Below are 27572 nucleotides of genomic sequence, written 5' to 3'. Positions count from 1 at the left end.
GAAGCTGAGGCAGGAGAATTGCTTGAACGTGAGAGGCGGAGGTTGCAGTGAGCCGAGATCGCACCACTGCACTCCAGTCTGGCAACAGAGTGACATTCTGTATCAAAAAAAAAAAAAAAAAAAAAAGAATCCCCTATTAAAAAATTTAAACACCGGCCGGGCGCGGTGGCTCAAGCCTGTAATCCCAGCACTTTGGGAGGCTGAGGCGGGTGGATCACGAGGTTGAGAGATCAAGACCATCCTGGTCAACATGGTGAAACCCCGTCTCTACTAAAAATACAAAAAATTAGCTGGGCATGGTGGTGTGTGCCTGTAATCCCAGCTACTCAGGAGGCTGAGGCAGGAGAATTGCCTGAACCCAGGAGGCGGAGGTTGCGGTGAGCCGAGATCGTGCCATTGCACTCCAGCCTGGGTAACAAGAGAGAAACTCTGTCTCAAAAAAAAAAAAAAAAAAAAAAAAAAAAAAAAAAAATTTAAACACTACCTAGTTTAAACACTAGCTCACAGAAGAAAAAGACATAGGCACAAAGGAAAGACTTCCTACAGGCAGAAAGTTAGCGTTTAAAAAGGTCATGCCATCAGGGAATAGACAGTTAGCTGTCTATGAGACAGAATCATAAGGGCATAAGACCAACATTGCTTTGAAAACTTTTAACACTAGTCTGCCAAGGGACCCATCCTTTCCTACCTGTCAAAACAAACAAACAAAAAACCATTAATGATTCATAGGTAGACAATACAGTGGGGGGTGAAGGGGTAATGCTTTGCAAAGGCCATTACTGAAGATGATGGCTAACATTTACTGGCATGCTTGCTTTCCAGTTATTATCTGGCTGAATTCTTACAACAACCTTGTGAGTACGTATGATTATTATCATTTTATGGTTAAGGAAACTGAGAGGCGCACAGGTTAGAAAACTTGCTCAAAGTTACGTAGCTGGAAATAAAAGAGCTAAGATCTAAACCCAGGACGTCTGGCTCCAGAGCATGTGCTTAACCTGTATGCTATACTGTCTTTCTCCCTTTGCCACCTTGTGTGTCTACACAGGCATGGAGGTCTGTGACTGACTGAATGGATAGCTGGAGATACAAACACAAAAAGAGGAAAGGGAGGAGGGAACAGAGAATAGCATCAGGATAGCAGCTATTCCAGAGGACAAACCAAGGATGGGACTCTGAGATAAGTACCTGAGGAAAGGGGGAAGTATAAATTTTCCCTAATTCTCTTACCTTGGACTGTAATATATGTGTGTGTGTGTATATATACACACGTATATATACATATACACACATATATATACACACACACATACACATACACACCAAATTTGAGAAACAGATATAAGGTGAATGAAGCAAAGGACAAAGGAGAAATACTAGGTATTAAACTAACTTAAAATCCAGAGGTAGGGAGTAATAAGGTAAGCTAAGTACAGGGAGCCTGAAGTACAGGGAGCCTGTATCAATCCAGTAACATTCAGAGAGAAAGAAACAGCTTTAGCTGAGAAATAGAGGCTTTTTCAGTTCATAATGAAAGTACATTCTCTGTGACAGAAGATAGAACACAGGGGTAGGTATTACGGACATCACAGTCATTATAGAAGTATATCCCAAACTGTAAGCAAGTGAACTGACATTCTGGTTTATAAACTCAATGAATTTATTTCGGTAAGGGACTAAAATGGCTTTTAGATCTCTAGGCATAATAGATCGGAGGTAATTGTGGCATGTCTAATAGCCCAACCGAAACCACTTGAAGGCTAGTTAACTCAATTATATTTAAAAAAAAAAATCTCCAAAATTAATTCTAGACATAAGTTTTAACAATCTTTCTTACCTAAACATCTACCATAAGTAGAACTGATGAGAGTTCCAATAAATCACATTTTCATGACATTATTACTAAACCATGAAACAAGCATACTGCAGATAGAAAAGGAGCTAAAATAAAGGGGCTATGATAAACCATAAACTAGATAGTAAGTCTGGGAGTAAATTAATTGGTTTGGCTGCAATCTGAGATAAAGTTGTGCTGGGGAAAAAAAAAAAAGCACATGACAGGGTAACCTTGTCACTTCTTGCTTTTACTATTTGTTGTCAAACAACAAACATAACAAATAAATTGTATATCATTGCAGGTACCAAACATAGCCTTTTAAATACATAAAACAAACATAATAGCAAGACGCCCTTCAATTATAAACGGGTATCTTGTACTCATTAAGTGTTTATACAAGTAAACTAAACCTGTCATTGGGATCCAGAGCTTTTCATGAGTATGCTCAGGTCTCAGAACCACTGTGGGATGATTAATAAGGGTTTGTTGCAAAAAGATGACAGATTTGAAGGGTTTTTCAGCTTATGAGGAATTTTTTCCAACTCATGAAAGTAAACTGAAGCCTCTTTCTTGGCAAGGCAAGCTACTCAGTAAGAAGGAAGACCTCATAACATATTATCTGGACTATGAAAGCAAAAAACTGAGAGCCTTCCCTAGAGATAAGTAAAAGGAGTATACATCCATGGACACCGGAATACAAATAAGAAACAAGAATCCAAAACTTTTTAAAGGATACGGTCTGTGCCAGGAAACAATGTTCTTCCAGTCAACAGCTCGGCCATTATGCATCCCACTGACCAAATATCAACTGGCAATATTAAAGAGAAATAAAAGTACATGCAATGTCACTGTTAGTATACTTGGCAACAAATAAAACCATTACGAGGAGTGAAATATTCAAATTACTATTTAAAACCTCTGAGCCTCAACAATCATACTCATTTTTACAGAAATAAATGAGCTTATTAAGATCTTTACCCCACTAAAGGGCTGTTCAAAGGTGGGGTAAGTCAAAACATACTTAAGAGAACTAAGCTGTTGAAAAAGGGGCAAAAGAATGGTAGATTCTTCCAAGTAATATTGAGGGGTTAAAATTATGGACTCACTGTCTTCAGATATAAGTACTCAGAGAATAAATTCAAAATCTAAATAAATAGAAACCCAATTGCTAAATCACGAGGTTTAAAAGCTGTATATAAAACCCCACTTCCCCATCTTAGCAAGTGAAATATTTTCACTTGTAGGCTTTAAAAGGATCACTGAGGGAAGAAAAGATATTCCTTTCCCCTCCCATAATCTCTACTTCTGAGAATCCCAAATGCATCCAACATAGAATTAAATAAGGCCCTAAATAACCAGAGCAGGTAATACCTGTCTGGTTGTAATGCATCCAGTTCAGCATGATCTCAGGAGCCCTATACCACCTAGTGGCCACGTAGCCTGTCATTTCGTCATCTGTGTGCCGAGCCAGTCCAAAATCCAGGATCTAAAGGGCAGAAGAGGAACAGTCAAACTGCTAAGACTTATAAACAGGCAGGCGAAAACAACAACAACAACTCTGTTGCCTTTTAAAAAAGGAAAACAAGATAGCACTTTTATAAAGAGATTTCCTGGTCCATGCTTAGAGTGCATGGTAAACATACAGTGAGAACTCAAAAAACTGAAATTGCAAAAAGCAGAACAAAAATGTCACTCCTTGGTATTTAATCAAGCGCAATGAGAACTTATGTCCACATAAAGGTTTGCACCTGAATATTCACGGTTGCTTTACATAGTCTCAAACTCAAACTAAAGCAAATGTCCATCAGCAGGTGGATAGATTCAAAAATTCTGATATGTTCATAAAACAAAATACTATTAGCAATAAAAAGAAAAACAACATTGATACACACAAGAATAAAGAATCATTACACTAAGCAAAGGCTAGACACACAATACACACTATATGATTCCATGTACATCAAACTCCAGAAAAGATAAACCTAATCATAGTGTTAGAAGCAGATCCATAGTTGCCTTCAGCCAGAATTAGGGGTGGAGGGGTGGGGACTGACTAGGAAGGAGCACAACAGACTTTTTTAAGTAACAGAAATGTTCTTGGCCAGGAGTGGTGGCTCATGCCTGTAATCCCAGCACTTTGGGAGGCCAAGGAGAGCAGATCACAAGGTCAAGAGATGGAGACCATCCTGGCCAACATGGTGAACCCCCATCTCTACTAAAAATACAAAATTAGCTGGGCATGGTGGCATGCCCCGGTAGTCCCAGCTACTCGGGAAGCTGAGGCAGGAGAATCACTTGAACCCGGGAGGTGGAGCTGGCCATGAGCTGAGATCAAACCACTGCACTCCAGACTGGGGAACAGAGCAAGACTCCATCGCAAAAGAAAAAAAAAAGTTATTTATCATAAACGTGACAGTTAAGTGGATATATAATTTTGCCAAACTGTACACAAAACATTGCATTTTAATGGAAATTTTTTAAAGTTAAAAATGAAATGGAACAAAGCAAGTTCTAGAGCTACTTGCTCTTTAGAAACAATTCACTTATCTTTTATTTGAATTATTTTGAGTGGATAGGTTTCTGCCATTTTTCCTCTTAGAAATCTATTTAATCTAGTTATCACCTCTTCAGCATTGCTTACTTGGTATTTGACTATTATCTTCCTTTATTATGATTCATATATTAAATTTCTAATTTAACTTTATGTTAAAATAAAAACAAGTGATGCTACTTCTAATGTCACTTAGCTTACTGAGAAATGTTTTAAATTTCAAACTCTGATAATAAAAGCAATATGAATTTCAGATAGTCATGGCTCATAAATCTACTCCCTATGAAAGTTTGCCTGCTTAGTCAAACATATAATCTCAAAGTAAAGCAAACAATGACTACTGTCTCTTCATTTTACCTTCAGCTCACAGTCTTCATTCACAGCTAGATTACTAGGTTTTAGGTCCTAGGAAACAAGTACAGAGAAGACAGAATCAACTTTATAATGCATGATCAATTCTCTTCCTACAGGAAATAATGAGAAACTAGACTAAAAGACTTCATCCAGCTATCAAAAGACAATCACCATCCTACAGTCAAAATCTAGTCCACGTTAGCCTTACATAGAAAAAAACCTATACATCTTTCTTTAATCAGTCTAAACCTAGAGAAAAGTTGCAATCAATCAACATTTCAGTGGTTAAAGTAAGTTTAGATTAGGATCTTGGCTAAATGCCATTCTTCCACCCTCACCCCACTTCCCCAAAATAATGTAATAAAAGACACAATACATACCCTGTGAATTATGTCAGCTGAATGTATATACTGCAAAAGAGAAAAACTCAGTTATTCCAACCTTCTATTGTCATGTTATATATTTGCTGCATATTTTCATGAATCAGTAAGTACTACTAGTGTTAACAGTAAGATTAGAAATTAGCATAAGTAACTATCAGTATTGAGTACATTTACCATAACTATAATTTCCACAGCTACTGACTCTACTCAGTTGAGCTTTTAATCTATTTTCTGGTTGGTACTCTGGAGCTCAACAGGACTCAAAGCAGCTAAAGCTCAACAGGACTCAAAGCAGCTAAATATCAAAGATGGCTTAATTTTAAAATACTGTTTATCTGCCCCTCCAATAAATAAATAGTCTTCCTTGAGGATTTTTTAAAAATCTCAACATTACACTGACCAGATATTAGATTACATCAATAAATTACTGTTTAGATGTAAGAATGAAGAGTCCTTTTTTTTTGTTTTGTTTTGTTTTGTTTTCTTTCTATTTCTTCTCTTTTTCTGAAGAGTCCTTATCTTTTAGATATGCATACTGAAGTATCTGTGGGTGGTATTATATAATGTCTAGACTTGCTTTAAAATAATCCAGGGCTTGGGAAACATAATTGGCCATATGTCAATAACTGTTGTCAATGAGTGAATATGGCAGTTTATTGTACTATGACTTTTACTTGTGATTTTGTGTGTCTGAATTTTCCATAAAAAAGTTGTTTACTTGTTTATTTGTTTAAGCCCTAAAAGGAGGGGAGAAAGGGAGAATTCATTTTTAAAAATTATTATTTATATTATCTGTACCTTTAGACCTCGGAGAATTTGGTAGATAAGGAACTGAACGTGGTCATCCGTAAGCTTCTGACATTTCACAATGTTGTTCAGATCTGCCCCCATGAGATGGGTCACCAGATACCTAGAAATTAGTGAAAAGTTACATAACAATCTAGAACCCCTAAGAAAGCTCTTATCTTCACAAGACTTTTGTAATTTTTGTTGTTGTTGAGATGGACTCTCACTCTGTCACCAGACTGGAGTGCAGTGGTGCGACCTTGTCTCACTGCAACCTCCATCTCCCGTGTTCAAGCAATTCTCCTGCCTCAGCCTCCCAAGTAGCTGGAACTACAGGTGTGTGCCACCATGCTCAGCTAATTTTTGTATTTTTAGTAGAGACAAAGTTTCATCATTTTGGCCAGGCTGGTCTTGAACTCTTCAACTCATGATCCACCCCGCCTCCGCCTCCCAAAGTGCTGGGATTACAGGCATGCGACACTGTGCCTGGCCTGACTTTTTTAAGTTTTTAAGGGAAGGCCACCCTTCCTTTAAAATGGTAGCTGTACCACGATGACAGTTAAAAGTTAATAACCACTCATTTTTTTGGGAGGGGGGCAGGCGCTGAGGAGGGGCACCTCATTACCTCAGTTTCAACATCGCAATTTTTTTTTTTTAGAGGCAGGGTCATGCTCTGTCATGCAGTGGCATAATCATAGTGTCTCATTGCAAGCTCAAATTCCTGGGCTCAAGCGATCCTCCCACCTTAGCCTCCTGAGTAGCTAGGACTAAAGGTGTGCACCACTACACCCAGCTAACTTGAAAAACAATTTTTTTTAGAGATGGGGGTCTAACTATGTTGCCCAGGCTGGGCTCTAACTCTTATCTCAAGCAATCCTCCCAATTCAGCCTCCCACCATTACTATTCCAACTTAACTATCTGCCATCTATTCTAAACATTTCATACTCATTCCTACTTGACATCTTTTTCCAGGTTATCTCAAGAAAAAAGAAAACAGGACGAGCTTTGTGGCTCACACCTATAATCTTAGCACTTTGGGAGGTGGAAGTAGGAGTTTGAGATCAGCCTGGGCAACACAGGGAAATCCCACCTCTACAAAAAATAAAAGAGAAAAGAAAACAACAAAAGCAAAGATAGGAATTAGAAAGATACATGTGTCAATATCCGTTTTCTTAAAAATGTTATTCTTGCATGACAAATACACAGTATAACTTAGTGCACAGCTAGAATAAAGTATCTTGTAGTTTTAAATCCACCACTACATTTTTACCTCATTGTAAGCCTTCCACGTTATAGGTTCTAAAATAGGAGTATTTTTTGATTTTCAAACTCTAATTCTTTTTCAGGAATGACTGATAAAAGGATTTTGTTCATTAACAATATTCCTGCATTTACCATAAAGGAAGGAGGAACATGTTTTATCTGGAGGCAAGATGAGGCATTCCAGAACTTCTCCTCACAGGTGTGGTGCTGGTTATTAATCCCATCTTTCTGTAGTAAGATTAGGGAATGATTACATTCAAGTCCAGCAGGTTCACCACACATATTCTAGACACAATGCCTTAACCCACTCATTACTGTATGACACAGTTATGGAAAGATAAAAAGTAGATCGGTACTAAAAAGGCTGATTTTTTTTTTTTTTTTTTTTTTTTTCTCTTGTTTCTTTTTTTGGCAGACAGAGTCTTGCTCTGTCGCCCAGGCTGGAGTGCAGTGGTGCAATCTTGACTAACTGCCACCTAGGCCACCCAGGATTAAGTAATTCTCGTGCCTCAGCCTCCTGAGTAGCTAGAATTACAGGTACACACCACCACACCCGGCTCCGACTAACGTTTGTATTTTTAGTACAGGCTTCACCATGTGGCCAGGCTAGTCTCGAACTCCTGACGTCAGGCCTCCCTCAAATTCCCGCTACGGCCTCCCAAAGTTCTGGGATTACAGGCTGCACCTGGCTAAGAGGCTGAATTTTTAAAAATAAGGGTGAGGTTTTTTTGTTTTTTGTTTTTTGTTTTTTTTGTTTTTTGTTTTTGAGATGGAGTTTCGCTCTTGTTACCCAGGCTGGAGTGCAATGGCGCGATCTCGGCTCACCGCAACCTCCGCCTCCTGGGTTCAGGCAATTCTCCTGCCTCAGCCTCCTGAGTAGCTGGGATTACAGGCGTGCACCACCATGCCCAGCTAATTTTTTGTATTTTTAGTAGAGACGGGGTTTCACCATGTTGACCAGGATGGTCTTGATCTCTTGACCTCGTGATCCACCCGCCTTGGCCTCCCAAAGTGCTGGGATTACAGGCTTGAGCCACCGCGCCCGGCAGGGTGAGTTTTATTTACCGTCTAAGAATCATTTTTATTCCTGAGGTTGGGTAATAATATATATCAGCTGAACTATAAAGAATGCTGATTTCATTTCATTTCTATTTTTTTTCATGAATTTTGGAGGAAAGCAAGTCAGTAATTTAGATCTATTATTAATGTATTATAAGAATAAACATTCAGGACATAGGCATAGGCAAGGACTTCATGACCAAAACACCAAAAGCATGGGCAACAAAAGCCAAAATAGACAAATGGGACCTAATCAAACTCCACAGCTTCTGCACAGCAAAAGAAACAGTCATTAGAGTGAATCAGCAACCAACAGAATGGGAAAACATTTTTGCAGTTTACTCATCTGATAAAAGACAGATATCCAGAATTTACAAAGAACTAAAACAGATTTACAAGAAAAAAACAAACCCATTCAAAAGTGGGCAAAGGATATGGACAGATACTTTACAAAAGAAGACATACATGAGGCCAAAAAACATATGAAACAATGCTCATCATCACTGGTCATCAGAGAAATGCAAATCAAAACCACATTGAGTACCATCTCACACCAGTTAGAATGGCGATCATTAAAAAATCTGGAGACAACAGATGCTGGAGAGGATGTGGAGAAATAGGAACACTTTTACACTGTTGGTGAGAGTGTCAATTAGTTCAACCATTGTGGAAGACAAGTGTGGCGATTCCTCAAGGACCTAGAAATAGAAATTCCATTTGACCCAGCAATCCCATTACTCGGTATATATCCAAAGGATTATAAATCATTCTACTATAAGGACACGTGCACACGAATGTTCATTGCAGCACAGTTTACAATAGCAAAGACCTGGAACCAACCCAAATGCCCATCGATGATAAGACTGGACAGGGAAAATGTGGCACATACACACCATGGTATATTACGAAGCCATCAAAAATGACGAGTTAGTGTCCTTTGTAGGGACATGGATGAACCTGGAAGCCATCATTCTCAGCGAACTGACACAAGAGCAGAAATCAAACACCGCATGTTTTCACTCATGGGTGGTGTTGAACAATGAGAACACATGGATACAGGGAGGGGAGCACTACACACTGGGGTCTGTTGGAGGCAAATAGGGGAGGGACAGCGGGGGGTGGGGACTGGGGGTTGGATGGCATGGGGAGAAATGCCAGATATAGGTGAGGGAGAGGAAGGGAGCAAATCACACTGCCGCGTGTGTACCTATGCAACAATCTTGCATGTTCTTCACATGTACCCCAAAACCTAAAATGCAATTAAAAAAAAAAAAGAATAAACATGTGTGACCTACACATACAACTAATACACTATATTTATTCCTTTCTGTCCTCCAAGAGGAATGGAATTTTTTTCTCTGTCATAATTTCCCTGTAGGGCAGCCATGGTCAGTTCTCAATTTCATGAAGATCAACAGGACTTAACCTAGTGGTAACCTTAAGGGAAGATTTTAGCATTTCATATTTTTAAAACTTGCATGTTCCTACTGCCTTGAAGAAAGCATAGACTCTAAACATAATAAGTAAATGAGACTGAAATGTTTTTATTCAAGAGATGTTCCAGTCTCAACATAACATAACCAAAGGCACTAACTAGCACTTACTCTGTGTCCAGCACTGCAGTAAGCAGTTTATTATGTCCATGTCTCATGTACTCTTCCCAGTAACTCTGTGAGATAATGTCCATTCCCATTTCATTGACAAGGAAACAGAGACAGAACAAGGCTAAGCCATCTACTCATGGTCAAAAAGAGCAGGAATTTCAGGAGTTGAATCTAAAACTGTCTGACCCCACAGACCATGATCTTAATCACAGCACATATTCTTCCAACAATTCTTTCAGCTAATACAAAATTTACATCAAGGGAATGAACTTTAAAAAAATTTGTATAAATGTCACAATACTAGTGAAGCAATATATCTTGAGTAATTTCCTTAATAATTTTCAATTCTGTATTCACTGTCAAAGTTAATCTTAACTAATAAAGAAGGCTGGCAAGAACACAGCAATATTCTGCCCTAATCATAATCACTGTATTTTTTTTAACCCCAAATAGATGCATAAACTGAGGAAGAAAGAATCCAATTTCAGTCTTAAAAGACTGCTTCGCACATAATTATATTTTTTGACATTGCATAATAACAGGGTTATTCTTTCAACTTTCCTAAATAATTTTACAGAGAAGAAACAAACCTAACTTATCTTTAAATAAAATCTAAAAGTCCTAACTAATATGCCTGATCTAGTTCACAAAGGTGTTAGGCAAAATAACTAATGAAACCATAGCAACTTCAAGTACAACTATTGTGTTTAAATGGTTACCAGTGACTTAAGAAATCTCATGCAGCCAGAGGACTGACTGCATGGACCAAGTGAGAGAGCATGCTTTCAGTTAGAACATTTTACTACTATGTAATTTCTCTCAAATCCTTCCCCTCTCAGAGACCATATCCATTTTATCACTAAAACGTACAGAGTGAGGGTGAGACTGCCAAACATTATGCAAGTTTATAAGATTAATCAGTCTATACAGTAATAGTTACCAAGCATTACTACTAAGCTACGATGAAATAAATGTAAAGGCATTATTTATGGCAGAAGCATCTTGCAGGAACTAAATCACTATACATTGTTTCCGGGAGACCCAAAGACCAATCCATGACGACCGATTGTTAAATTCTAACTTCCACATAGAAAGATTTCCAAAATAAGTCTTGCAACAGGGAACAAAAACAAGCATCATGTAAAAATGCTGATGGTTTATGGAAGATGCACCAACTTCTAAAAATAATGAACAGGATGGGGGACAAGGAATATAGATGAACACATTTTAAGTAAGTACATTCCAAAAGAGGCATTAATGGAGAATCACATAGTTTCTACAGTATTTGTTTCTGGAAAGCATATTCAATTACGTTTTAGTAAAGACATGCCTAATATTGTCAATGTATGTAATACCTAAAGTAAATTAAGGAAGGTTAGACTTGAGAATGGTTGGAAAGCTATCTAGTTCTCACATCTTTACAAAGGAATTAAGTCAGCTGGACTTTATTAGGCTAAAAGTTTGAAAAGAATTTCACGGACTTATACAAATCTTGTTTTTTACTTTTCTGGTAAGGCTTGTCTCCTTTAAATTTAATCAAAGTATAGGAGAGCACAAATCACATTTCTCAAAGTGACTCCTGTAAGATGTACTGTGACAGCAAGAAGGAAGAACTCTCATAAATGCTTTTCAGTACTCTAGACACCACCCCATTCTATAGCTTCATTTCTACTTCTTGGATAATACCCAACTGTTAAGATCGGCGCCACCATCCCCGCCCATTTCCCCCAGACTCTTGGCTTTTTAAAGCATAGAAAAAATCAGACAGAACCTATGTAGAAAAAAAAGTCTTCTACATCTATAGACTGGCATCTCTTACTACTATTAATCCTATTCAAAGCAGTTACCAAAAGGCCCAAAAAAGAAAAGAAAAAAAAAAGCGTTTCGTACATAAACAGAGTACTTAAAAGAATCACAGGGATTGACAATTTGTAACCACAAGCTTCTGCAACTCACCCAGTGATCCCGGAGACTTATTACAGTCAATTCTCAACACAGGAGACAGAGTGATTCTTTTTTTTTTTTTTTTCTTTTTAAGACGGGGTTTCACCATGTTGGTCAGGCTGGTCTTGAACTCCCGACTTCAGGTGATCCGCCCGCCTTGGCCTCCAAAGTGCTTGGATTACAGGCGTGAGCCACTACGCCCGGCACAGAGTGATTCTTTAGAAATAAAAATCAGATCAGGACACTCCTTTCATCAAAAGGCTCCTTGTTTTACTGAGAGTAAAACACAAAATTCCTTTCAATGGCAGATAAAGTCCTACATAATCCAGTACACTGCCCCCAATTATGTCTCTGATTTCATAGTTTGCTCTTACTCACCTCCAATTGCTCCAGTTCCAATATATTATGCAGTCTGCCTCAGGACCTTTGCACTGACTGCCTCTTCTGCCTGGAATGCTCTTCCTCTAGTATCCCCAGGTCTAATTCTTCTACTTCTTCAAATTTTTGCTCAAAATTCATCTCAATAAGGCCTACCCTTACTACTCCATTTTAAATTCTATCTTTCTGCCGCCCTTGTACTCTTAATTCCCCCTTCCTGTTCTACCTTTTCTTTTTAGTCATAGCATTATTGTCTGCTAACACACTATGTAAATTCTCTTTTTATATGTTCACTGTTATTTATTGTTATCTACTTGCATAATGTTCATGGAGGACAGGGTTATTTTTTGTTCCCTATAGTATCTGAAGTACCAAGAACAGTGTCTGATAGATAGTAGGCACTCAATTATCACTGAATGACTCAGGACAACTCATAGAGCACTACTAGGAAGACAAGACAAGGGCTCATTTTATTGAAATATGTGTGCCAAAGATATTACCCAGAAAGCAGACCAGAGTGTTCTAATACAGGGGTAAAAGAACCATTCAGCAGCCAAGTAGGCAGCTTAGCAAGCTTATTCACAATAAATTATTCTCACTTGAAGCAAAGGTTACTAAAAGATGCCCTCTACATTACCTGCATCAATCAAACTAGACTCAATATTTTACCATACAGTCTACATACATTACAGGATGAAAACAGAAAAGCCAGTCAAAGGAGAGAGCACTGAGCATGCTTTCAGACAACCAAATCATCAACCAGTTATAAACAGTGACAGCACAAAGTCATTCATTCATTCAATCACTCCATCAACAAGTATGTATTTTTGGGCACTGGGGATGCAACAGTGGGAAAGACAGATACAGCATTTGGATGAAAGGAAGGCATCTATGAATATATAATCATAATAAAGCATGATTATAGCTATAAAAGGATATATGGTGCTAGAGAACACACAGGAGAGGTCCCCAGCACAGATTTAGGAAAGAGCAAATTAGAGATAGATTGCTGAAGGACTTAAACTCGAAGCTAGGCCTTGAAGCTTCTTTACCTTTTAAAACTAATCTGAGGGCCGGGAGCGGTGGCTCAAGCCTGTAATCCCAGCACTTTGGGAGGCCGAGGCGGGTGGATCACGAGGTCGAGAGATCGAGACCAACCTGGTCAACATGGTGAAACCCCGTCTCTACTGAAAATACAAAAAAATTAGCTGGGCATGGTGGTGCGTGCCTGTAATCCCAGCTACTCAGGAGGCTGAGGAAGGAGAATTGCCTGAACCCGGGAGGCGGAGGTTGCGGTGAGCCGAGATCATGCCATTGCACTCCTGGGTAACAAGAGCGAAACTCCGTCTCAAAAAAAAAAAAAAAACTAATCTGAGAAAAAGGTGGGATCTTATTGATCATGTCAGGCAAAAACTGAATGATATTTTCTTAGAGATATGTAACTTATTTAGATTTCAAATGTGAATTTGTAAAAATATCTACAAGGAGTTTCAACACCCACCATCCCCATTTCAGCAGACCTCTGATTAAAAAAATAAGTTGTAAATATAAATGTTAATAGTTAATTCATTAATCTTTTTCCTAGACCACTTCTCCTCCTATATTCACTATCTTGTTTGTTTTGTTTTTTTTTTTTTTTTGAGACGGAGTTTCGCTCTTGTTACCCAGGCTGGAGTGCAATGGCGCGATCTCGGCTCATCGCAACCTCCACCTCCTGGGTTCAGGCAATTCTCCTGCCTCAGCCTCCTGAGTAGCTGGGATTACAGGCATGTGCCACCATGCCCAGCTAGTTTTTTGTATTTTTAGTAGAGACGGGGTTTCACCATGTTGACCAGGATGGTCTCGATCTCTCGACCTCGTGATCCACCCGCCTCAGCCTCCCAAAGTGCTGGGATTACAGGCTTGAGCCACCACGTCCGGCCTTTATATTCACTATCTTGATCACCTAACCGAGTTTCAAGCAACTAGGCTAGGTATTTCTTTCAGCATTATTTCCAAAATGATCATGCTTATTAGCTAAATTAGGAATAGCCCTACATACATACATACATACACACACACACACACACACACACACACACGAATTCATTAATGCACAATTTTTATCTAAGTACAAAAGAAGAATAAATGGTTATTTTCACTTAACACTCCCCATTCCATACACATCTCGTTTCTGTACACTTTACATATTTCCTTCATTCTCTGTCTGAAATAAATTTCAGCTTCCACATCCCATCCCATTTGTTTCTTCAGACACAGTTATTACCTTCTTTAGAGGCTTTTCTCCACTAAGCTTCTCTAATATTCTGAGTTCATGCAGCACCCTGTTAAGTTGTCTAGACAGTACAGACTTGACTCAGCCCTTAGTTATTTAACGTAAGCGTTTCTTAATAAGAAATGCCTCATTTCTTTAATAAGACCATAGCAATTGGAAAACAGACAGGCCCTTAGTTTTGGCACCTTACATAGAACTTAACACAGTATTTACTCAATAAGAAGGAGTAGCAGACTTTCAAATAATAATCATAGCCTTAGATCAGGAAAATTTGATGAGAAATAGGTTTAGAGCCAAAAGACCAGAGAGAGATGCAACTTTGTATGTGATATTATACAATTAGGTTCATGTCTCTCAATCTCAGTTCCCTCATCTGAATATTAGAGATAATACCATCTACTTCACAGGGTTGTTGTGTCAAATGAGAAAATTTATGTGAAAGCCCTTTGTATCCTGTAAGATGTTACTGAAAAAAAGAAAGTTGGTACTATAGAACTGCCCAGCCACATGTTTTGTCAGTTTCACTCACATGCATAAGACCATGTTTTTAAAGAAAGGACATAGTTGGAATGCTGGCAAGAAGGCAAACCAAAAGAAATTAAAGTCAGATATTAACAACGAAAAGCATCACATTTCAGTTCCCAGAAAAGTCTTAAATCCATTTCAGATTTTCAGTTAGTATGCTCATCCAAAATATTTCCTAATGTGTTGAGGATCCAGGAGAAAACTGCCTCTGCTAAAATGGTATCTTTTTATCACACGTTATGGGATGTGCTGGAGTGGGGAGGAAGGGGGAAAGAGTTGTAACTATGTCATCCCACATAAAAGTAAAATCTTCCACCCTTTTTCCAATCTCACCTCCAGTTTCCAGTACCCTTTGATTTCTTCTCTCAAGCAACCTCCTTAATGAGGCTTAGCTTATAAAGGCCCAAAGACCTAGTCCCTCCCCATTCCAGCTTCATCTTTTGTCTTATACACCCTATTCCTACCAAACACACACACCTCTTCTGCCAGCTCTCTCTTGGCCCCTGAATGAACTTGCACTTTCCCCACCTTTCCAACTCTCCTTCATCCATTAAGCCCTCTGTGTACACATCTTTTTTGCAGAGGCTTTCCTGATAGATACCCCACATCTGGTTTAGGTAGCCATACCATGCAGTCCTTTAGTACTCTATACCTGCCCTATCATGGCAATTCTTGTGTTCACCTGTTTAACAAACAATGGAGTGCATATTACTGTTCTAAGTGCTCATGATTCAGCAAAGAAGAAAACAAACTCCATGCTCCAACAGAGCTTGTGAACAGAGGGAGAAGATAGACAATAACAAAATTTGCTAAGAACAAAGCAAGGTAAGGAGTAAATATTGACAGTGCAGGTACTACTTCAGTTAGAGTAGTAATGAAAGAAGAGCTTCTGATGAGAAGACCCTCGAGTAGAGTCCTGAAGGAAAGGAGACAGTCATGTAGGGTATGTGGGGAAAGTTTCAGGGCAATAACAGAAACTAGTGCAAAGGTCTTACAGCAAACATGGTTGCAATACTCAAAGAACAAAAGGCCAGAGTGACTGGGGTGGAGACAGAGTGGACAGAGGGCTAGGAGAGGTTAGATTAGAGAGTCCACAGGACACCAAATCATGCAGGACCTTTCAGATCTGACATGGCATTTTGTCTGACCATTTACATTGTTCTCTCCCATTAAGGGCCTCAAATGTTGTTTATTGCTGTATTCCTCAGAGACTATTACTGTACCTAGCATAAGGTAGATATTCAAATATTTATTGAACAATACCAAGTTAAAATATAAATCCAGAAACTTCCTTTGCCAATTCAGTGCTTTTGGCAATTTTTAAATAAAAAGCTAAACTTATTAGTTGAACACTCATTGTTATTAAGTGGAAGGAGAAGTGATCTCTCCTCATTGGCTTTTCCGGAAACAAAGGCTGCTGATTAGCCTTGTTGCAGGTCTTCTGTTCTACCCAGTAGAATCCAAAACCCCACTTCCATTTCCCTCTTCAAGAATGAAGCAGAGATAAGGAATTCAGTGTAAGAAGCCTGGGATGGGAACTTGTAAAATAAAGGAAAAAGTATCAGAATACTAATTTCCACTTAACTCATGACAATTCAGTTTCCATGAAATTTGAGGAAAAAGTTCTCAGGAGGAATCAAAAAATTCTTCATTGCCAACTATGCCTGTGCAAAGAACCACTACAGTTAAGAAAAAGGGCTGGGCATGGTGGTTCATATCCCAGCATCTGGGGAGGTCAAGGTGGGAGGATTGCTTGAGTCCAGGAGTTCAAGACCAACCAAGGCAACACAGCAAGGCCTCAACTTTACAAAAAAGTAAAAACAGCTGAGTCTAGTGGTGTGAGCCTGCAGTCCCAACTACAAGAAGGAAGAAAAAAAAAAAAAAAAAAAAAACTGCACACACACACAAAGAAAGGGCAATATTGTAGTAATATTTAATTACAGCTTGTTCTGGAGTTAGGTTCAAATATTGGCTATTTAAGATTTTTGCATTTCTACTGGTAATTATTTGCTATATACATAGGCACATATATGCGTGCAGTCTCTTGCCAAATATTACTATCAAGAAGCCAACAGAAATGTCCAAATGATTTCCAATCATTTAAGAGATCAAGATATATTATAGCTTTACAAAATTTTGCCTTCTGTAACCACATCACATGGTGGTCAAAAGCAACTCAGTATATCCATCTTTAACACTACGTTTTCCCTAAATCATCTCCATCTGTTAGATTCAGTAACTGTATATTGTTCCTAATGTTCAAAATGCACTACCTATTGGTCCTTTCTCAAAGGTATAGTCTTCATTTGTAAGAATTAAAATTTAAAACATAGGAAAAATCTGAAGTAGTCATGTACCACATAACAATGTTTCAGTCAACAGAGGACTACATGTATCACTCTGTCACCCAGGCTGGAATGTAATGGGGCAATCATGGTTCAATGAAACCACTGCCTCTGGGCTCAAGTGATCCTTCCACCTCAAACTCCCCAGTAGCTAGGACTACAGGCATGCAACACCATGCTCAGCTAATTTTTAAAAAAAATTTTAGAGAGGGGTTTTCCCTGTGTTGCTCAGGCGGGTCTCCAACTCTTGGGCTCAAGTGATCCACTCACCTCAGCCTCCCAAAGTGCTGGGATTACAGGAGTGAGCCACTGAGCCTAGCCTACAGTACCATATTTTTACTGTATGTTTTCTATGTTTAGATACACAAATACATAGCATCATGTTACAGTTGCCTACAGTATCCAATATAGTAATATGCCGTGCAGGTTTGTAGCGTAGGAACAAGAAGATATACCATATAGACGAGGTGTGTAGATCATACCATCTAGCTTTGTGGAAGTATACTCTGCTATGTCTGCACAACAACAAAATCACCTAATGACATATTTCTCAGAAGACATCCCAGTCATTAACTGATGCATGACTGTATATGACAAATTAAAAGTGCTAACTGAAACATAAAGAAACAAATACACGTACCACATGATTAAAAGCCAACTGTAGGCCAGGCACAGTGGCTCATGCCTATAATCCCAGCACTTTGGGAGGCCGAGGCAGGTGGATCACTTTTGAGGTCAATAGTTCATGACCAGTCTGGCCAAAATATAAAATCCCATCTCTACAAAAAATACAAAACTTAGCCAGGCGTGGTGGTTTGCCCCTGTAATCCCAGCTCCTCGAGAGGCTCAGGTAGAAGAATCGCTTGAAACTGGGAGGCGGAGGTTGCAATGAGCCAAGATCACCCACTGCACGCCAGCCTGGGTGACAGGATGAGACTCCACCTCAAAAAAAAAACAAAACAAAACAAACTGTAAATCTGAAAGTAATTACAGATTTTGCTAATTGGCATTTAAACATTTGTGTTCAAATTACAGCCTGCTCTAAACAGGCAGCTTACAGAATCACTCTAGCCTAAGTTATGTCTGGTTTGGCCAGAGTGTAGGTGTGTGTTTGTTCACTTGTTTTGTTTCAATGTGAATTGGAATACTTTTAGGAGGTGCAGATGTATTTTGCCACAGACCCCACCACTCCCACTTGTACAACAAGCAGCCTCATTTAGGTTCTTTGCGTGACCTTGAAGGTATTTAAATTTGCAAATCCTGCAACTGTGGGTGAAGATGTTTAGTTTCCATGCATATCCCAAAATAACTTTAGCAAACACTGAAATGGCTGGGCATGGTGGCTCATGTCTGTAATCCCAGCACTTTGGGTGGCCTAGGAGGGCAAACGCCTGAGCTCAGGAGTTTGAGACCAGCCCAGGCAACCATGGCAAAACCCTGTCACTACCAAAAATACAAAAATTAGCTGGACATGATGGCCCATGCCTGTAGTCCCAGCTACTTGGGGGACTGAGGTGGGAAGACTGCATGAGCCTGGGTGCTGGGGGTGACAGTGAGCTGAGATCTCGCCACTGCACTCCAACCTGGGTGACACAGAGCAAGACCCTGTCTCAAAAAAAAAAAAAAAAAAAAAAAAAAAAAAAACAACCCATGGAAATAACTATATTCCTGAACTACAGTGATTTTTTTTCAGTGATACAAATGTCACAAAAAAAGTAAACAATGAAATACTTTTCTAAGGGCAAACAGGTTCATTCTATTTTCAGAGACTTTCTATAATTTAAAACACTTTAGAAGTCAATGACCTCAATTTTCATCATTTTACAGGAAAATGCTGGGCCTATAATGGTAAAGTGACTTGTCTAAGGTCATACAGCCAACTGGTAACTTGGATGCAAAAGTGTTTTGAATTTGTTTACCCCAACCAGACACTTTAATCAAAAGGAAGGGAGAATATTTCTGATTATTCTGAACCTGTTCCAATACTCTGCTCAGTGTTCTGCACTTGGTAAGTACTCAACAAGTAGTAAGGAATTTGCTTCCAAGAAGTAAACTCAGTTCTTGTTTATAAAAAAATAGAATCCAGCTAGAGTTAAGTAGAAAGAACACATTCCTGCTCAACAGCCATTGTATTTGTTGAATGAATGAATGAATGAATGGTTGAATGAATGCATGAAACTTTAGTTCAAAGGTAGACTTGCAGTTGCTAGGTCCTTAATAACATTTAACCTCTTCAATAGACACTGGCCTTAATTAAGGTCTTTTCATATAGGATAAACAGGTTCTTAATCCAGTTCCAGAATGCCCAATTAGGCCAAAGTATAGCATTCTGCATTCTGCACAAGTCGGCAAATCATCATTTCCTTTGTTACCTAAGTCTATCCTCAGTATACCTAAAACTTTGGGATATAGCTCAGATCTAACTCAAATGCTTTCCAAAGTAATTCACAAACGCATTACTTTGGCATTTCTTCTACATTTAGGGAAACTATTTTTAAAAACCATTATTCTCCCGGGCTCAGTGGCTCAAGCCTGTAATCCCAGCACTTTGGGAGGCTGAGGCGGGTAGATCACGAGGTCAAGAGATCGAGACCATCCTGGTCAACATGGTAAAACCCCGTCTCTACTAAAAATACAAAAAAATTAGCTGGGCATGGTGACACGTGCCTATAATCCCAGCTACTCAGGAGGCTGAGGCAGGAGAATTGCCTGAACCCAGGAGGCGGAGGTTGCGGTGAGCCGAGATCGTGCCATTGTACTCCAGCCTGGGTAACAAGAGTGAAACTCCGTTTCAAAAACAAAACAAACAAACAAACAAAAAACCATTATTCTGCAACATTCCCTTTTCCAACTATAGCATACAGTAGGGCTCAAGAGACTGTAATAGACCTGCCCCTAGGTAGCATCCAGTAATCTCCGGAAGCCTCCATATTCTTGTACCAAGCAGGGCTGTGAGAAGAACAGTTTTTCTTAGTTACTGCCTATTTTTTTCCTTTGTTTCTAAAACTCATATTAGTAGGGTCAAGGTTAATGTGGCCGAGGAGATCTTGTAGGTGGACCAAATTCTCCTCTCTCAAATTCTACTCTCAGCCATACTATGTGCCAACTAAATTCAAATGGTGGAGAAATGTTTTTGCTGCCTTTCCTTCTTCCCTTTCCATTTCATCTTCTTTATTTCTTTCTCCCTTTCCTTAGACAAAACATACAAGTTCAAACATATCCCCTTTGTGTTCCATGGGAAAGGAGTAAGTGATGTTTGCGATCAGCCCAGGATAAGAATGGGAGAAACTGAAACCAGGATAAGGGTGAGGAGAAACTAGTTAGGTTCAGCCATGGGGACAATGCGGGAATGGAGGTTAAGGAAGAGAAGTCATGATCTTCAATTCTGTTTCAGCTTTCATAATAGTAACCCTTTCCATGTAGGAATGCCAAAATTTCAATTAGACCAAAAGTGTAACTGCATTTAAGGTTTTTTTTCTCTTTTATGGTATAGTGTATCTGTGAACTGGGGCAGACAGAGCTATGTCAATTCAGATACTAGAAAAGCTACTGGAGTAGAGCGCTCACACATGCACGGAAACACATGCTGGAATCTGTCTTGTGCTCACCAATGTGCAACCTGGGCATGTGAAGGCATTAATGACACAAGTGCCAACTCTTGCCAATGGGGTCTGGAGCCAGTGGATTAATGATCCCCATCTGAGGTGAATTATGTACAGCTTTTTAGATCTTGGCAGTTTTCAGCCCAATTGTCCATAGTAGTGACCAATTCAACAACATATCCTTATAAAAGCTTTCTCTCCTTCCCTATTTAATTTTCTCTAGCCCCCACTATTGGTTCCTGAGAATCCCAGGCTCTGCTTTCTAGGGATATCCCAGGCTAAAACAATAGAGGTGATTACAAAGCTAGGAGAAGAAGCCTTTCTCAGCATGTAGAGTCTGCCCCTTATCCCAGTGCCGAAATCTAATACTTCAAGATCAGCATGAAGTTCATCTCCAACATGCATGGGCAATAAAAGAGGAGGGAGCCTATATGGCTGGGGTTCCATTACATTCCTTGAAAAGTACCTTTAAAAGTTGGGACCGCCCAGACATAGTAGCATGTGCCTATAGTCCCAGCTCCTCAGGCGGCTGAAGTGGGAGGATCACTACAGCCCAGGAGCTTGATTCCAACCAGGGCAGTATGACAAGACCCTACATCTTTTAAAACAAAAACAACAACAACAAAAAAACCTGGGACAGACAATTTGAAAAGAAAATCCATAGTCGAAAATCCCTCTACTGCTTTCTCCATGGAACTTCTGTAAGATTTCAAGACTGACTCTTCAATGGGGTACAACCGTACCTGAAATGATGCAAATACTAACATGCACCGCCCATCACATACATCTTCTGGCATCCAACCCTACACCCAAAAAGAGTTGCATGATAGGAATAAAGAATTTTTTTTTCCAGTCTGTACGTTGCTAAATCGTTCAGGAATACAAATGGGCTATTAGTCTTCATTCTGTAGATCAGGAAGGCAAATGCAAAAGATTTACTTACACGTCATTGAATTCCTCCAGAGACCTTGCAGGTGTAAAAACATCCAACAGACCAATCACCTATAAGAAAACATAAAAATTAAACAGTAAATAAGTATTAAACTCACAATAGTACCCATCAGGTCTTAATCTTTTTTCTTTTTTTTTGAGAGTCAGGGTCTAGGCTAGGCATGGTGGCTCACAGCTGTAACCCCAGTACTTTGGGAGGCTGAGGCTGGTGGATTGCCTCAGGTCAGGAGTTCAAGCCCAGCCTGGCCAACATGGTAAAATCCCATCTCTACTAAAAATTCAAAAATTAGCTCGGTGTGGTAGCAGGCACCTGTAATCCCAGCTACTCGGGAGGCTGAGGCAAGAGAACTGCTTGAACCCAGAAGCACAGGCTGCAGTGAGCCGAGATCTTGCCACTGCACTCCAGCCTGGGTGACAGAGTAAGACTCTGTCTCAAAAAAAAGTCAGGTCTCACTCTGACACACAAGCTAGACTACAGTGACATCATCATAGTTCGCTGCAACTCAAGCAATCCTCCTGTCTCAGCCTCCCAAGTAGCTGGGACTATAAGCATGTGCCACCACCATGCCTAGCTAGTTTTTCTTTTTTTGTACAGATGTGTCTCACTAGATTGCCCAGGCTGGACTTGAACTCCTGGCCTCAAGCAATCCTCCTCCTGCCTCAGCATCCCAAAGTGCTGGGATTACAGGAGTGAGCCACCATGGCCTGCCAAGTCTCAATCATTTTAATAGGAACTAATTTGAAATCAGCTACCTCAGTTCAATAACATCACATCATATACTTAATAACTCCAACTAATTTTCTACCCAAATTATGCTTTTGATTTCTACTTGTTAACATCAATTCTCATATTAACCCACTTTACCATTAAAAATATTCACCTCTTTAGAATTTAATCATATGTAGTAAGTAGTTTATCAGAAGGCAATAAGATTTAGGGTTCCTGCCTTACATAGGTCCTAATGGTTTAATTAATTAATCAACAGGAAAAAAAAGGTCATACCTCTATGGTTATTACCATAGTATTGTTCTTAAAAAATGTAGTCTACAAAAAATTTCCATTTTAACTGTGCAGCCTTCAAAACTGACATTTTTAAAGCCTCAAAATATTCTCAGTATATTCTTGGTATTATTCACATAAAGTCTTAATGTTAAGATAATTTTCCTAATCATCAGGTATTTAACTCAGACAATTAAAAATGTTTTTTAAAAAGTCTACCTTTACACAGGGATAAAGCAAAGAGCTACGTAATACTCAATAACCCATGGTCTTTGAGTTTTTCTAATCATATATTTATACTGATTTATCCACATATAGCACCCTCCTTCCCCCATCTCCCATCCATTTTCCTTAAAACCCAGGTCATTCATTTCTTCGAAGTTAGGCATTGACAAGTCAAATACGAAATATTATAACTCATCTGCAATACGCCCAGTCATATTTGAGAGTATCTGGATATGAAACAATACTGTGGCCTCACTAGCACACTGTTCTAAACTGCCAACTTAAACACAAAGCTCTAAAAGTAAGATATGTTAACACTCAAAACATTATCATGAAAAAGATCTTCTAATTAGGATGTTACTCCACTTATCCAAATATCAGACTTTTTAAAAGCACCTTCAATTTTATAATTTGAACCTGAAAAGGGAGTGGTGGGGCACATACTTAGAATTCAAGAATAGCTTTTCAAGTCCATGCAGATTGTTCCAAAGGAAAGAGACAGAGTCACTTTCCGATCCTTACCCAGACAACAGTATACAAGAAAACCAAAATTACCCATAATTGTACCACCCATTATAACTATCATTAACACTTTCAGATATATTTCCTTTGATTCTTCCGATGTACATAAATTAAATTGGGATTATACAATGCACAGTTTATATCCTGACTTTTTACTTAATACTTAAATATTTAAATAATATTTAAATACAGCCTATCATTTGTGTATACCATAACTTAACCAATTTCCTATCTTTAGACATTTAAGAAATACTTCAAGAAAAATATATGTATTTTGCACATCTCATATTTTCTTTCAGGAATTAAATTTCAAGAAATAGAATTACAGAATCAAAGGACACCAATATGTTTAAGGATCTTAATACTGTCAAACTGTCCTCCATAGAGATAAGGTCAACTTACAATCCCACCAATAGTGTACCTGTGACCTCATTCATAATAGTGCTTTAAATTTAAGTTAAATCCATTTTCTTTTACCTTCTTCATCTAAACGGTAATTGTTTCCCTTGAATTTGGTACACTCCTGGCTTAAGACTTCTGGTCTTTTCATCACTCTTCCTTATACCCACTTCTACTTAAGGTAACTGAGGTCTAGAAGCTAACTTTATTCTCCTGTTCCAGTATTTTTTAATCAATGATTCTCGTTATCTGAGATGCTCTTCTCCTCAATATACTAAGAAAGTTTAAAACTATTTACACTGTTTTACACTGTTTGCATTGTGATTGTGAAAATCATCCTCATATGGAAATAAAATTAAATCATTAGAGATCTAACTTACACATGTAAGAGTTACCTCAAAGACAAAACAGTCAAAACTATTTCCAAATTAAAACCCCAATTTCAAAATGAAAACACAACAGACATTTTGGAACCAAACAGCTCTAAATTTTAACCCCAGTATCAGTTTGTGATTTCTTGGATCCAAGAGCTTGTATCTTCTTCATTCCAATAACCTTGACACTTAGAATGGAGACTGGCATTCAGCAGTTCAATGAATGGTTGTTACATAAATAGTAATTGCCAAATATATTTGGTTATCTTCTCTGAGTCCCGTTTTCCTCATGAAAAACATGAGGAAGTCCTTGCTTATTTTCACAGTACTGAGAGCAAGACTGAGCAGACAATGTGTCTGAAGGTGCCTAGCACAAAGGATTGACACTTTGTGGATCATCAAAATAAGTGGTGACCATAGCCCACACAGCTAAATAGAGAATTACAAAATAGCCAGGCGCAGTGGCTCACGCCTGTAATCCCAGTACTTTGGGAGGCTGAGGCGGGCGGATCACCTGAGGTCAGAAGTTCAAGACCAGCCTGACCAATATGGTGAAACCCGTCTTTAAAAAAAAAAGAGGGGGGGGGGGGAAAGAAGAGAGAGAGAGAGAGAGAATTACAAAATACAGTATTCCTAAGCAAAGTATCTGATGCAACTACTTCCATTAACAGAGTTTGAGACATAAAGCTAAACTCAATTATTCAAATGATTAAAAAGCATGACTGCAAGAAGAAAAATGAAGTAACCTGAAAAAAAAAAAAAAATACAGGAAAGCCAACTAGTAAATACCCTACCAAATTTTAAAAAGGGTAATATTTACAATATTTAATGTATTTAACATAAGCACACCAAAAATAACAATTTTGAAATCAAAACTACCCATGTTAAATCAAAGTACTTAAATTTTTGGTAAGTTTTTACAAAATACGCCTCCCTCCATTAATCATATTTATCAAGTATTAATCATAAAAAATACTGTAAAACAAAATTTCTCAGCATGAAAATAGATCTGGAAACTATTTATCTATTCATTTCTCTCTCTTTTTTAAAAAAAAATATATAATAACAGAGATTGGGTTTTGCCACGTTGCCCAGGCTAGTTCTCAAACTCCTGGGTTCGAGCAATCCACCTACCTTGGCCTCCTAAAGTGCTAGGATTACAGGCATGAGCCACTCACTGTGCCCAGCCATTTCTCACTTATTAAATGGAAATTTCCTTCTAATTGAAGTCATATTTTAGCCTATTTCTTTAACTCCTTCTGCTGTTACATGATTTCAGTCACCTCAAAGTAGCTCAGGAATCAACTTTTTTAAAAAGACATTTACAGGGCTGGGCAAGGTGGCTCACGCCTGTAATCCCAGCACTTTGGGAGGCGGGCAGATCACAAGGTCAGGAGATCGAGACTATCCTGGCCAACATGGTGAAACGACGTCTCTACTAAAAATACAAAAAAATAGCTGGGTGCAGTGGGGCATCCATGTAATCCCAGCTACTTGGGAGGCTGAGCCAGGGGAGTCACTTGAACCCGGGAGGCGTAGGGTTGCAGTGAGCTGAGATCGTGCCACTGTACTCTAGCCTCGTGACAGAGCAAAACTCTGTCTCAAAAAATAAAAAAAGAGAGAAAGAAAAAGAAAAACCATTTACAATACAAATAAGCAGCAAATATCTCTAATGATTATCCCGTGATGATCCAAAACCTGACAAATAAGTCACATTTTTATTAAATTAGCACACATCTCAAAAAACATACTTTAATTCAGTATCCAATCAAAGACAATATATAGCATATTTAACAAAAGCACACCAAAACAATCACTTGGTCTACAATGATAAGCTTAAAAATCTAAGGCTTCCTAATAAAATGTACAAAAGAATTTCTTTCATCATTTTTAAATTCTAAAATGTACAGATCTCTAGACCCACATATGGGCCATCTCTGTAGTGTCTGCCTAAACAGCAAAAGGATGCAGCTGGTAGCTGGCAGGCTGCCTCCCTTTAATCTTTCCTTAGAGTAGGTGCTAATGAGATCAAGGTCAGAAGTTCAGTCAGGAATGGGCCAACTAACTTTGCTCAGGGAGAAAATCTCACAATCACAGAGGGGATCCCCTAGCTTCAGTCACTCACCTAATAAATGTGTATCTGTCATTCATGATCACTAAGAGAAGAGACAACTCAAGATGAACTACCGATTGTAGGTCAGAGGTATTTTTGTGTAAAAGATCACATGTGCCCTCTAGCACCTGAAAATTATACTTGTTACCAACACTCAAAATGTTCACAAGTTTTAAGCTCCTATTGCTGCTGCCTGTGGGAAGTTTGGCCACCATAAAAACTGGATGATGACCCAAAACAGTAATTTTGTAAAAAAGAGGAAGAGGAGGGTAAAGGAGAGGAATTTCTCTGAAAACCCGCAATTAAACCTACTGGAAATCTTGCTTCTTTATTGGGTAAAACTACTTTTACATTGTAAACACCTAATAAATGTTTTTAAGATAGGCTAAAATGCAGGAATTTTTCTATATTGAATCAAGTCTTTTGGCTTCAAACATTTGCCAATGGAATAGAGAACTGTAAGACATTCAGCCATGTGCCTTATTTTGCTTAAATAACAAGTCACTGATATCTAGCTGACCATCTACTGTTAGAATTTAAACATCTTTATATTTAAAAATAAGACTGCTAGTAAGCAAGCCACTTATAAAACAATGTATGGAAATAAAATTTTATTTTTCCAATAACATGATCCCTAAACATTGGCTTAAACTGTTTAGAAGAAAAGCAAAACAATCAAGCATAGCATGGATAATCTCCTAAACCACGTGTTCCTAAATTAGCAGAGCCACATCAGTGAGATCCTAGGGCCTCCCAAAGGTGCTCTGGGGTTCTGTAAATGTTTGGCTTGCATTTTCTTTTCAAAATATCCTTTATACTTGCAGAGATGTGATACTGCCTCTGTCACATATAATAATTTGTAATGAAAAACAGCACACACATGCCAATGTGTTAAAAATCAAATGCAAACACATCCCTTAAAGCTGCCTGGCCACCTTGATTTTATGCAGACCTAGGAATAAAGTTTCTGCTGCCAGCTTTTTCCACATATCTCAACTTCTTGTAAACATGTCACTGATTAGGAAAGCTGCAGCTCCGAACTGAACATTCTTAAAACTCAGGTTTGCACATAGCTACTTAT

General features: G+C 38.7%; 1 protein-coding gene across 3 annotated transcripts in view; it reads right to left on the bottom strand.

Annotated features, from left to right (window-relative positions):
* Positions 1 to 27572, bottom strand: part of MAPK14 (mitogen-activated protein kinase 14) — an 86075-nt gene that overhangs the window by 29765 nt on the left and 28738 nt on the right. For all 3 annotated transcript variants that reach the window (XM_010334079.3, XM_010334078.3, XM_074397969.1), the window contains 6 exons: positions 21851 to 21909; positions 5924 to 6035; positions 5123 to 5152; positions 4746 to 4793; positions 3209 to 3323; positions 2574 to 2645 (listed from right to left, as the gene is read on the bottom strand). In XM_010334079.3, coding sequence (XP_010332381.1) covers positions 2574 to 2645; positions 3209 to 3323; positions 4746 to 4793; positions 5123 to 5152; positions 5924 to 6035; positions 21851 to 21909 — 436 coding nt within the window. The remainder of the gene's footprint in view (positions 1 to 2573; positions 2646 to 3208; positions 3324 to 4745; positions 4794 to 5122; positions 5153 to 5923; positions 6036 to 21850; positions 21910 to 27572) is intronic.

The sequence above is a fragment of the Saimiri boliviensis genome, chromosome 4 (assembly GCF_048565385.1).
Source record: "Saimiri boliviensis isolate mSaiBol1 chromosome 4, mSaiBol1.pri, whole genome shotgun sequence".
Taxonomy (NCBI): domain Eukaryota; kingdom Metazoa; phylum Chordata; class Mammalia; order Primates; family Cebidae; genus Saimiri; species Saimiri boliviensis.
The sequence above is the reverse complement of the archived record's forward strand: the minus strand, read 5'-3'. Positions and strand labels throughout refer to the sequence as shown.